Consider the following 13,799-nt stretch of genomic DNA (forward strand, 5'->3'; position numbering starts at 1 on the left):
TATTTCCCTCCCCACCCCTATCAGCGTTCCGGAAAGACCACTCCCTCCGCGACTCCCTTGTCAGATCCACACCCTCCACCAACCGGCCTATCACCCTCACCTTAACCTCCTTCCACCTATCGCATTCCCAACGCCCCTCCCCCAAGTCCCTCCTCCCTACCTTTTATCTTAGCCTGCTTGGCATACCCTCCTCATTCCTGAAGAAGGGCTTATGCCCGAAATGTCGATTCTCCTTCTCCTTTGATGTTGCCTGACCTGCAGCGCTTTTCCAGCAACACATTTTTAAGCTCTGATACTCCAGCATCTGCAGTCCTCACTTTTTCCCTTCATTGACTGATGTACAAGAACACCTAGATTTCATTGTACTGCCCCTTTACCTAACTGGACTCCATTTAGGTAGTAATCTGCCTTCCTGTTCTTGCCACCAAAATGGATAACCACACATTTATCAACATTAAACTGCATCTGCCATGCATCTGTCCACTCACCTAACCTGTCCAGGTCACCCTGTAATCTCCTAACATCCTCCTCACATTTCACCCTGCCACCCAGCTTTGTATCATCAGCAAATTTGCTAATATTACTTTTAATACCATCATCTATATCATTAATGTATATTGTAAAAATCTGCGGTCCCAGCACTGATCCCTGCGGTACCCCACTGGTCACCGCCTGCCATTCCGAAAGGGAGCCATATACTCTTTGTTTCCTGTCAGCCAACCAATTTTCACTCCATGTCAGTATTTTGCCCCCAATACCATGTGCCCTAATTTTGCTCACTAACCTCCTATGTGGGACTTTATCAAAGGCTTTCTGAAACTACATTCACTGGATCTCCCTTGATTATCAAAGGCTTTCTGAAACTACATTCACTGGATCTCCCTTGTCCATCTTCAGAGTTACATCCTCAAAAAATTCCAGAAGATTAGTCAAGCATGATTTCCCCTTCATAAATCCATGCTGACTGAGCTATCCTGTTACTGCTATCCTCTGTTGTTCTTTATAATTAACTCCAGCATCTTTCCTACCACTGAGGTCAGACTAACTGGTCTATAATTCCCTGCTTTCTCTCTCCCTCCTTTCTTAAAAAGTGGGACAACAATAGCCACCCTCCAATCCGCAGGAACTGATCCTGAATCTATAGAACATTGGAAAATGATCACCAATGTATCCACGATTTCTAGAGCCACCACCTTCAGTATCCTGGGATGTAGACCATCAGGTCCCGGGACTTATCAACCTTCAGACCTAACAGTCTCTCCAACACCAATTCCTGGCAAATATAAATTCCCTTCAGTTCAGGTCCTTCAGGCACTGTTACCTCTGGGAGATTGCTTGTGTCTTCCCCAGTGAACACAGATCTGAAGTACCAATTCAACCCTTCTGCCATTTCTTTGTTCCCCGCAATATATTCACCCATTTCTGTCTTCAAGGGACCAATTTTAGTCTTAACCATTTTTTTTTTCCTTTCACATACCTAAAAAAGCTTTTACTATCCTCCTTTATATTTTTGGCCAGTTTACCTTCGTACCTCATTTTTTCTCTGCGTACTTCTTTCTTAGTAATCCTCTGTTCTTTAAAAGCTTCCCAGTCATCCATTTTCCCAATCACCTTTGCTATGTTATACTTTTTCTCTTTTGACTTTATATGTTTCTTAACTTCCCTCGTCAGCCACGGCCACCCCTGCCTCCTCTTAGGATCTTTCTTCCTTTTTGGAATGAACTGATCCTGAAACTTCTGTATTATACACAGAAATACCTGCCATTGTTTCTCCACTGTCACCCCTGCTAAGATATTGCACCATTGAACTTTGGCCAGCTCCTCTTCACCTCATTCCTCGTCTGAACTTTGGCCAGCTCCTCCCTCATAGCTCCATAGTTCCCTTATTCAATTGAAATATTGCCACTTCCGATTCTACCCTCTCCCTTTCAAATTGCAGATTAAAGCTTGTTGTATTATGGTCACTACTTCCTAATGGCTCCTTCACTTCGAGGTCCCTGATCAAATCCGGTTTGTTGCACAGCAGCAGATCCAGAATTACCTCCTCCCTGTTAGGATCCAGCACCAGCTGTTCTAAGAATCCATCTCGGAGGCACTCCACAACCTCCCTTTTTTGAGGTCCAGTACCATCCTGATTCTCACAGTCTACCTGCATGTTAAAATTCCCCATAACAACTGTAGTAATATCTTTGCCACAGGCCAATTTCAGCTCCTTATTCAACTTACACCCTACATCCAGACTACTGTTTAAGGGCCTGTAGATAACTCCCATGAGGGTCTTTCTACCCTGAGAATTTCTCAGCTCTATCCACACTGACTCTACATCCCCTGATTCCAGGTCCTCCCGTGCAAGGGACTGAATATCACTCCTTACCAACAGGGCCACTGCACCCCCTCTGCCCGTCAGTCGGTCCTTACGATGGCACGTATAGCCTTGAATATTCATTTCCCAGGCCCTGTCCACTTGAAGCCATGTCTCCGTTATCCCCAACATTGTAACTGCTAATTTCCAAATGAGCCTCAACTAATCCATCTTCTTTCTAATGCTTCGTGCATTCATATATAATATTTTTAATTTGTTACTGCCCTCATCCTTCCTATCAATCCCTATTTCACTCAACCTTACGGCATGATCCCTTTTTTTGAGTTTTCTGCTCCATTGATACCATTGTCTTTCTTGACTTCTCTTGTTCTAACTTTCCCTTCAATTTCCTTCTTAAACCTCAAGTTTGTCCCCTCCCCCCCCCCCCCGCTATTTAGTTTAAACACAGCTGTGTTGCAGTGGCAAACCTACCTATTAAGATGCAACCCGTGCCTCTTGTATAATTTATCCTTATCGCTAAACATATCCCAGTGATCCAAGAATTTAAATCCTTACTTCCTGCACCGGTTCCCCAGCCACACATTCAAGTCCATTATCTCCCTGCTCCTATCCTCTCGAGCCTGAGGAACTGGAAGCAAACCGGAGATAACCACCCTGGATGTCCTGCTTTTCAGGCTTCTTCAGAGTTCTCCGAAGTCCCATTGTAGAGTGTCCCTCCTCTTCCTTTATTCAATTGAAATATTGTCACTTCCAATTGTACCCTCTCCCTTTCAAATTGCAGATTAAAGCTTATTGTATTATGGTCACTACCTCCTTCACTCCGAGGTCCCTGATCAAATCCGGTTCGTTGCACAGCAGCAGATCCAGAATTACCTCCTCCCTGGTAGGCTCCAGCACCAGCTGTTCTAAGAATCCATCTCGGAGGCACTCCACAAACACCCTTTCTTGGGGTCCAGTACCATCCTGATTCTCCCAGTCTACCTGCATGTTAAAATTCCCCATAACAACTATAGTAATATCTTTGCGACAGGCCAATTTCAGCTCCTTATTCAACTTACATCCTACATCCAGACTACTGTTTAAGGGCCTGTAGATAACTCCCATGAGGGTCTTTCTACCCTGAGAGCTCTATCCACACTGACTCTACATCCCCTGATTCTAGGTCCTCCCGCGCAAGGGACTGAATATCACTCCTTACCAACAGGGCCACTGCATCCCCTCTGCCCGTCAGTCTGTCCTTACGATGGCACGTATAGCCTTGAATATTCATTTCCCAGGCCCTGTCCACTTGAAGCCATGTCTCCGTTATCCCCAACATTGTTACTGCTAATTTCCAAATGAGCCTCAACTCATCCATCTTCTTTCTAATACTTCGTGCATTCATATATAATATTTTTAATTTGTTACTGCCCTCACCCTTCCTATCAATCCCTATTTCACTCAACCTTACGGCATGATCCCTTTTTGAGTTTTCTGCTCCATTGATACCATTGTCTTTCTTGACTTCTCTTGTTCTAACTTTCCCTTCAATTTCCTTCTTAAACCTCAAGTTTGTCCCCTCCCCCCCCCGCTATTTAGTTTAAACGCAGCTGTGTTGCAGTGGCAAACCTGCTTTACCTTACAGTTGTAAAGAACATTTTTGCTTTTGGATCATTGTCTAAAACATGGGGAAAAATACTGCTTTGAACAAAGGAATTGTGGAAGATTTAGTTAATTTTTAAAAATGGAACAGGAACTCATTGTGAGTTGTACCTACAACGTTGTCCTGTTCAAGCAGTAGGGTTTCATGCTAGACACATTGGCTCTGTATATGTGTATCAGGGCAATTTTGCCCAAAGATAGTCTTTTTTCTAATGAACCTGTTCAGCGATCTTATTACACATCTCTGGAGAAGGTGGGTCTTGAACCTAGGGAACACTACCACTGTGCCACAAGAGGGGCCTCAGAGCCAGTCTTTTAATTGCACCAGTCGTGTGTTCAGAAGTACTCAGCACAGTAACAGCCCTATGATTGGCCTTTTGATTGGATCCTGCACAAATGGCTCTAGCTTTGTATGTGGACAGGACAGGAGAGCCATCTGGCTTGCATAGAGAAAGCATATGTCTTCCCCTGCTGGATGGAACATTAGCCAAAAATCTCTTAGATGCTGTTCTCACTAATCACCTCCCTACAATTTACTCTCTCTGCAAGTTGCTGGTTGAAACATGTGGACCAAGTATCTTCAGAGATTTCGAATGAGTAAATCACCAAACACTGAATGAAAGATTGTGAATTGGTGCATCCATTACCTTGTGTCCTCACTAAAGAGACAAAAGGAATCAGAAGGAACTGAGGGAAAATAACTCATTATTACCTGCAATCCCAACTAGCGTCAGAACTGTGCTTTTTTAATACCTTTCCCCACCTGTAATATTAGTGTTTGCCTTGTTTCTGTGTGCCTATTTGTATGTGTATGGGAATTTTAATAAAGTGTGGAGTTTAAGTTATGGAGATAAAAGTTAGCAATTCCTGTCCATTTTTGCTGTTGATTAAAAACTATTTGATTGCAATAAATAGTGATTTTCTTGTTAATGATAAAACCCTGGCGTGCACATCCTTTTAACTTGAATTCAATAATTAGGTGAAATTGAGCAGTTTGGTGGTTTAATCAAATTTCACATTTGTGATGACTCAATGGATAGTGGGCTTAATGTCTCATGCACTGCCCCAGTGAGTCATGACATCGTGCAAATGCATCAACAACACTGAACCGAGGGCATTTAAAAGTATTGGGTACAGTTTCACTGCTGCATTTTTGTTTGATCATATCGGTTCCTTCATTTTTGATAGTTTTTGGCCACTGAATTGTCTTGTATGATCTCTTTTTAATTGTTTATATTCTGATTTTATAGTATTTTATGCATTGAGAAAGGAGTAGTAAGCCACATTTCTGTAGCCTATTCTTGAAAAAAAGTTGAAATATGTGAAAACCTACACTCCAGACCTAATGAAGCTTCATGCCTACTTTATCCGTGCAGTTTTCTGGAATAAATTGATCCTAAATGCTCACTGGGGTTTTTTTTTAGCAGAAAAGGCGCAGAAACCGAAGAGGAAAGAAGTCAAAAATTTCGATTCCTCAAACTGCTGCAGCAGTCCAAAACAAAGAATCACCTGCTAGTGATTCAGCTGAGTCAACATGTAGAGAGCCAGCAGATGGTGAGTTGGCCAAGATACCCACCAGCCTGGTCACTTTGGTAAAGGTGGGGCACTGCCAATTTAAGGAAAAACATGATTGACATATTGATCCTGTCAAAATGGAAATGGATTATTTTACCACTGCATTAAAGGGTTGACTATGAAAGTTTGAGGCAAAATGAACTTTTCTGCTTCGTGGAGACACAATATGTTTAATGTGTGTAAGACCACATTTGAACAAAGTTACATCTTGGTAAAAAGGACTTATTCAGCAGTGCAATAAACTGTGTGACTATAAATAGGACCTAAATCACAACTTTCAGAACCATTGGGTTTTTTTTTTCCCCCATTTTTAAAGAATTTTATGGGGTGACCGTGTTAGGTAGTGACTAACTTGGTGTCTGAGAGATCACCTCACCTGTCAATCAATTTGTTAAAAACTTTGCTGATTTTCTCAAACAATCAGAGGCCAGCAGTTTCTGGTCCTAAAGTTCTCCAGTCAATCTTGTTGCTCAGAGGATGAAATGGCAGGAAGAATGTTTTATACCCTTTTTGACGAGGTGTGGGTTGTTGAGGAGCTGGTCATCAGGATGGTTGGTGGAAAACGCAGCCTTATGGTTTTTAGAGGCCACCTCTCTGCCCCCTTCCCATTGTCCATGTCTCTAATTGCCTCCAGATTAAGGCATTTGGAGTTCCCACATGCCCATTAACCTTCTTGCCCTTTATTTAGTTGGTGAGGGAGATGGCTATCTCTTCAAGGTCAATTCACTCAATTATTTCCCCTTTTCACCACCTCCCAGGGAAGGGAGATTTGAGACAAGGACTTGGAGGCAGAGCTTCCGGGTGGAGGGAGAACACTCAGATGAGGAATTTCTTTTGCCACAGGGTGGTTAATCTGTGGAACTCAGAGCCGCAGAAGGCTGTGGAGGCCAGATCATTGAGTATATTTAAGACAGAGATAGATAGGTTGCTGATTAGTGAGGGGATCAAGGGTTATGGGAAGAAGGCAAGAGAATGGGGCTGAGAAATATATCAGCCATGATCGAATGGTGGAGACGCCAAATTGATCTTTTGGAGTATTTATACCCTTTTCTTCACATGAAATATTACTATAATTTGCCAAATACTGGAGCTGTTGACATTATAATATTCTATCCAGCTTTTAAAAGTCTTTTCTAATATTGTGCCCTATACCTTATTTGTTTGTGTCCTGCAGCTGCAGAAGATGCTGCTAAGTCCAAACCAACCTTAAAAGAAAAACAAGCAGAATCTATTGAAGATGTGAAGCAAGGTCCTCCACAAAATGCAGTCAAAGAGCAAATTCAATCCACAGAGAGTTCTCTGCAAGATAATGAATCTATCAAAAAGAAATCAAAGGTACTGTCATATTCATCTTTAAAGTGTGCATCCTATGCATTGTATGTTTTGCCAATTTTCTCTCATCTCCTGCTTGGTGTCAGTCATCAACATATGTGCAATGAGATATGGGTTATTGCCTGTGAAACACAATTCTAATCAGAGTTGTCAGGACAGCTGTCATATAGGTCATGATATAGTTAGGTGAAATTGGGCAGTTTGGTGGTTTAATCAAATTTCCATTTGTGATCACTTCAGGAAAAGTGGGGCTTAATGCCTAGTGCACCACTCCAGTGAGTCATGACACAGTGCAAATGCATCAACAACACTGAACTGACGACATTTAGAAGTGTTGGGTACAGTATCATTGCTGCATTTTTGCTTGATCATATTGGTTCTTTCATTTATGATGGTTTTTGGCCACTGAATTGTACAGCCTCATTTTATTTGTTTATATTCTGACTTTATTGTATTTTATGCTTTGAGAAAGGAGTAGTAAACTACATTTCCTTAGCCTTTTCTTAAAAAAAGTTGAAATATATGCAAACCTACATTCCAGACATAATGAAGCTCCATGCCTAGTTTATCTGTCCAGTTTTCTGGAATAGATTGATCCTAAATGCACACTGGGATTTATTTTAACAGAAAAGACGCAGAAACCGAAAAGGAAAGAAGTCAAAAATTTCGATTCCTCAAACTGCTGTAGCTATCCAAAACAAAGAATCATCTGCGAGTGATTCAGCTGAGTCAACATGTGGAGAGCAAGCAGATGGTGAGTTTGGCCAAGATACCCACCAGCCTGGTCACTTTGGTAAAGGTGGGGCACTGCCAATTTAAAGAAAAAATGTGATTGACATACTGATCCCATGCAAAATGGAAATGGATTATTTTACCACTGCATTAAAAGCTTGAATGTCAACATTTGGTGCAAAATGAAGTTTGCTGCTTCGTGGAGACACAATGTGTTTAATGTGCGTGTTTAATGTTTAACAAGGTTATGGCTTGGTAAAAAGGTCTTATTCAGCGATGTAATAAACTGTGCAACTACAAATAGGACCCAAATCACAACTCTCAGAACCATAGTGTTATTTTCCCATTTTTAAAAAAATTGTGGGGGTGACTATTGTTAAGTAGTGACTAACTTGGCATCTGAGAGACCTCCAGCTTGCCTGCCAATCAGTTCACTACAATCTTTGCTGGATTTCTTCGCTAATTCAAGACCAGCAGCTGCTGGGTCCTAAAGTCCTCTAGTCAATTTTGTTGCTCAGAGGATGCAATGGCAGGAAAAACGTTTTATAACCTTTCGACAAAGTGTGGGTCATTGGGGAGTGGGCCCATCAGGATAGTTGGTGGAAATCATTGCCTTGCAGTTTTTAAAGGCTATCCCTTTGCCTCCCCACCCTGACCCCTCTCTCCCCTCACCACCACCACACCCCCACCCCACCCCGTTCTCCATGTCTTTGATTGCTCCCAGATTATGGCATTCAAGCTCACATGTGCATACAAACTTCCTTGCACTTTATTCAGTTAGTAAAGGTGATGATGGGTATCTGTTCAGGGCCAACTCACTCAATTATTTCCCCTTCTCGCTACCTTCCAGGAAGGGGAAATTTGAGACAAAGACTCAGAGGCACAGCCTCAGTAAAAAGATTAGATTACTTACAGTGTGGAAACAGGCCCTTCGCCCCAACAAGTCCACACCGCCCCGCCAAAGCGCAACCCACCCATACCCCTACATTTACCCCTTACCTAACACAATGGGCAATTTAGCATGGCCAATTCACCTGACCTGCACATTTTTTGGACTGTGGGAGGAAACCGGAGCACCCGGAGGAAACCCAAGCAGACACGGGGAGAATGTACAAACTCCACACAGTCAGTCGCCTGAGGCGGGAATTGAACCCGGGTCTCTGACGCTGTGAGGCAGCAGTGCTAACCACTGTGCCACCGTGCCACCCTAAAAAGGGATGATTAGAATTGAAATGAGGAGAAATTTCGAAGGTCAGAAGGAATCCATTGTCACAGAGGGCTGTGGAGGCCAAATCATTAACACAGAGATAGATAGGTTCTTGATTGGTAAGGGGATCAAGGGTAATAGGGAGAAGGCAGGAGAATTCTGTTGAGAAGCATATCAGCCATGATCGAATGGTGCAGCAGACTCAATGGGCTGAATGGTCTAATTTTGCTCCTAGATCTTATGGTCTTATAATTAGCATTAATAGTACCTCAGCCAAACTGACATGAAATAGTTAGCAAATTGATCTTTTGGGGTATTTATACCTTTTTCATTGCATGAAATATTGCTGTGATTTGCTAGCTATTTATAACTGTTGACATTATAATATTCTAACCCAAGATGTCCAACTTTTAAATGTCTTTTCTATTACTGTGCCCTACACTTTATTTGTTTGTGTCCTCCAGCTGCCAGTGAAACAGCAGAAGCTGCTGCTAAATCCAAGTCAATCTCAGAAGGAAAACAATCAGAATCAAGTGAAGATGTGAAACAAATTGATCCACAAAATACAGTCAAAGAGCAGATTCCTTCCACAGAGAGTACTCTGGGAGACGATGAATATATCAAAAGTAAATCAAAGGTACTGTCCTTTTCAGCTTTAAAATGTGCATCCTATGCATTGTGTGTTTTGCTAATTTTCTCTCATCTCCTGAAGGCCTTGACTCCTGCTTGATGTCAGTCATCAACATATGTACAATTGGATATGGGTTATTGCCTGTGAAGCACCATTCTGACTTTCTAATCAAAGTCGTTAGGACAGCTGTCATATAGGCCGTCCCTGGCTGATAATTTTTCCCACTCCTTATTACAGAGCAGTGAGGCTGGGGTAAGTGTCCCAGCTGCTGAGATCAATGAACTTTGCGTATTCTAAGAATCAAGTGGCTTTAATATTGTACCAATCTACTCATCCAGATGGCCACATGTTGTGTTACAGAGGGAAAGAATCTCATATGAGCTGAACAGCTTCAAATGAAATAAGGAATGAAAAGGAGGTGAGAGAAAAATATGTACAATCAGTAAAATGATTGTATTTGTCTCTGACGTTTAAGACAAATTGATGTGCTCTGGTGTGCACAAAGCCACAGTAAAAGCTATAGTATTTGTGTAGAAGTGTTTAATTTCAAATAATCTACAGAAAGAACACAACAAAGTGAAGTATGCAGTTGGGGATCACTGAAAGTAGGTTATTTTAGCCAGAAAGTGAGGGTCAGGAAGGGTGCAGAGTTGCAAAAACAGAGTTGTTCATCTCATATGAGATTCTTTCCCTCTGTAACACAACATGTGGCCATCTGGATGAGTAGATCTATTCTATCCCCTCAAGTGGATAGAATAGATCTCATGACACTATGTAGAAGGAGGGAGGAGCTACCACAATGTCCTGGCCTATTCTTATCTTTTAATCAATCTGCTTTGTGGGAACCTGCTGTACATAAATTGGCTGCTACATTTTGTACACTTTAACCAATATTTCACTGTCGCTCCTAACATCCTGAGCTTGTAAAAGGTGCTATCGAAATGCATTTTTTTCCCTTCAAGTTCTAATCCATGAGCTTAGTGCCAGCCATTTATTCTATCTTGAACTACAAATTTACAGTTTATCTTTGTTGAACTTGCTCATATAACATGTCTTCTGGACCTATTCATAGAATCATAAAATCCCTAGAGTGTGGAAACAGGCCCTTTGACCCAATAAGTCCACACTGACCCTCCGAAGAGTAACCCACTCAGACCCATTCTCCCTGCCTTATTAGTCTACACTTACCCCTGACTAATGCACCTAACCTACACAATCCTGAACACAGTGGACAATTTAGCATGGCCAATTCACATAATCTTTGGACTGTGGGAGGAACCTGGAGCACCCGGAGGAAACCCCCGCAGACAAGGGGAGAATGTGCAACCTCCACACAGACAGTTGCCCAAGGCTGGAATCGAACCCGGGTCCCCAGTGCTGTGAGGCAGCAGTGCTAACCATTGAGCCACCGTGCTGCCCATGTGCTGTTGGCACAGTCTTTAGTTTCACTGCATGGCAGTTGGTCTGTTCCAAAGCAGGAAATGAAACAGGCCTGAATCTTCCAATCTGGATCGGAAACATTATTTCTGCTCTAGATCAGACGAAGAATTGACCACTTGTTATAGACTGTTGGGCAAGGCTTTCGGCTGAGAGCTATTCCAGCCAAAGCAGTGTACATTAACCCTGGAATCCTCACAGATCATGGCAAAGAGGATCAGTGCTGAAACCATGTCCCTTTGCCATGTGTAATTACCGTGTTGTGAAGTTTAAAGTCCTGAAGTTATTTGAACAGCATTTGTGAGAAGTTAAGTGTGTAAGGTGAATGAGTGTGTAGGTGGGCAGGAGATTGGAGTTGGAATATAGGTGCCAGGTGAGTGAATGAAGAGGTTGGGTAGGTCAGGGTGTGATGGGTCAGGAGGGGGCCATGGGGATACTTGAGGGGGTCGGTTGGGTTTGGACATGGAGTCAGATCTGTGGGGGATCGCTGCCGTGAAGGGGGGGGGGGGGGTGGAGTGGAGAGTGTTAATGTTGAATGAGGAGATCAATTCAGTATGTACCCAGGAGTTAGAACAAGTTTCAATCCTCTGCTATTTCTTGGGTAACCTTGCAGGGAAGTCAGTCCAACCTAAAGTGTCTGACTCTAACACAGACTTGGGGACATCTTTGGAGAACTCCAGACCTGTAATGTGTATTGTGTGTTGCCACAATATAGGAAGAATTCAGGGCTTTAGAGAGGGTGCAAAGGAGATTTACCAAAAGAGATGTTGCCTGGGTTGGAATGTGTTAGTTATAAAATGAGTTTGGGCAAACTTGGATTGATTTTGCAAGAGTGTCAGAGGCCTAGGGGTGACCTGATATAAAATTACAGAGGCGTGGGATAGGGTGGATAGTCGGAGTCTTTTTCCCATTGAAATGTCATATACATAGTTTAACGTGAGAGGGGGAAAGTTTAAAGGAGATGTGAGTTTTTTTGCACAGGATTGCACCTGGAACATGCTGCCAGGGGAGCCAATACAATAGCAATGATTAAAAGGATTTAGACCGCAGCATGAGCAGGCAGAGAATAGAGGGATATGGACCATGATCAGATCAGGATTAGTTTAGAATGGCATCATGGTCGATACAGACATAGTGGGCCGAAGGGCCTGTTCCTGCACTACATTTTTCTGTGTTCTTTTATTTCCCATCGGATGTTTCAACTTTCTGTAAAATTCCCACCGATTCAGCAGCATCATTGCTGATGCACAGCTCCAGTCAATGTTGCTGCAATGGCTGTCTTCCTATTGGAAGATCTGGCCATCAACTGTCACCCACCAGTACCTCCACAGCCTGTTCAGTGACAGGGCCTTTCCAAATGCTGTACTGCATCATATCTTCACTGTGCAATGCACGACTGGAAAGCTATGAATTCCATCTTTTGTTAAGCACTTACAGTGGCAACTTAACTGACTGGAATATGCGAAAGATGCATTAACATGGATGAAATTAAGTTGCGCCTATTAGAATTTAGAACATTAGACTTTTATTGGTATTTTGGCACATACCAATGTATCCATTCAAATTTACAAGTAGCATATATAGGAGAATAAATGGTAAGAATCTCGAATCTTTCAACATCATTTTGAATTTGGAATATGTCAGACATGTGACTAAATTATTTTAAATTTTAAAAAAACAGAAGAAAAGAGCGAAGACGCAAGATGAAAAGAAGGATTCTCGAAAGAAAAGCAAACTGCAGCAGAATACGGACTTGGTGGAGGATGTGCCTGTTCCTGCTGTCACAGAGAAGGAGGTGGAGGTGGGGTCTGCCTCTCAGATCAGTAATACGGATTCCAAGGATCCAAAGGAAAGTGGAAAAGTAAAACCGCAGTCAGGAATGGACGGTAAAGCTGCAGCTGCTGGTACTTCACACAGTGGTCAGGACAAGAGTGCTGAAGACACAGCCAAACCAAAATCTGCTAAAGATCAGTCAACCAGCTCCAACACAGGCAGAGGTGACTCTGTACAAGTAAATCACAAAGCCACCCAACAGAAGGTAATATTACCTTCATTTCACTTCATTTGCACTGGTTTGTATTCTGGTTAAAAATTGTAGATGGCAGAAATTAAAAGAAACAAAATAATAGACTCAGGAACTGGTTGACACAGGCAGAAATCAGCTGCTAAAGGGTGTAATGAGGTGCAAGCACACATTCAGGGCAACATCCACTGGGTTGATGAAGCCAGGAAAGTGGGCAGTGCATGAAACATGTGTTTGGTCCCTATTGGGAAATACATTAAGCTTAACTCCTGTTTGAGGCTTTTTCCAAAACATTAGATTGCCTGGAGCAGAATAGGCATTCGGATTCTTGGTAATTTCCCCAGTGAATGATGGCTGCCACTAGTTGCCAAATGAATATCAAAATGTGCTTTCAGCATGCATCAGTACGTTAGTTTTTTTGGCCTCGTATTCTTGGCGTGGAGCTTCAACCTTCAGAAGTTCTTACTAAACATCAGGGAGAATGGTATAAAGTTTGAAAAATTGAAGTTGATGCATGTATAAATTTCTGATGTCTTAATTGCATATCAGGGAGACTAAACTATGGTTTGTGGACCCTGCACTAAACTCCACTCCCCAGCTCTGCTGACTTCATCCCATTCCCCGATAACAATCTTGAGATTAAGCCACTTTTTATTAGATTAAAGCGAGCTGTACACTCCAATCCTCAGAAATCAGTACATATTCTACTTCTTTTCCCAATCTATACTAATCATTTAGACTTGGGTGTGCTGGGAGAAAATGCCAACATTTGTAGTTAATACATAATTTGGAAGGATTGTCTTTTATATGCTACAAGAATAAATGTTTTTGAACAAGTTTCAAGATAACTTCAGCTCCAGAAGTTTGTAATAACATGTCTGAATAAGTTGATTTTAAA

General features: G+C 42.2%; 1 protein-coding gene across 3 annotated transcripts in view; it reads left to right on the top strand.

Moving 5' to 3' along the window:
- The window catches only part of LOC122562201 (E3 ubiquitin-protein ligase rnf213-alpha-like), a 159,421-nt gene that overhangs the window by 16,639 nt on the left and 128,983 nt on the right, over positions 1–13,799 (top strand). For all 3 annotated transcript variants that reach the window (XM_043714879.1, XM_043714880.1, XM_043714881.1), the window contains exons 6-10: positions 5,392–5,518; positions 6,714–6,874; positions 7,499–7,625; positions 9,275–9,447; positions 12,560–12,916. In XM_043714879.1, coding sequence (XP_043570814.1) covers positions 5,392–5,518; positions 6,714–6,874; positions 7,499–7,625; positions 9,275–9,447; positions 12,560–12,916 — 945 coding nt within the window. The remainder of the gene's footprint in view (positions 1–5,391; positions 5,519–6,713; positions 6,875–7,498; positions 7,626–9,274; positions 9,448–12,559; positions 12,917–13,799) is intronic.

This window comes from Chiloscyllium plagiosum, chromosome 24, assembly GCF_004010195.1.
Source record: "Chiloscyllium plagiosum isolate BGI_BamShark_2017 chromosome 24, ASM401019v2, whole genome shotgun sequence".
In the NCBI taxonomy this organism is placed as follows: domain Eukaryota; kingdom Metazoa; phylum Chordata; class Chondrichthyes; order Orectolobiformes; family Hemiscylliidae; genus Chiloscyllium; species Chiloscyllium plagiosum.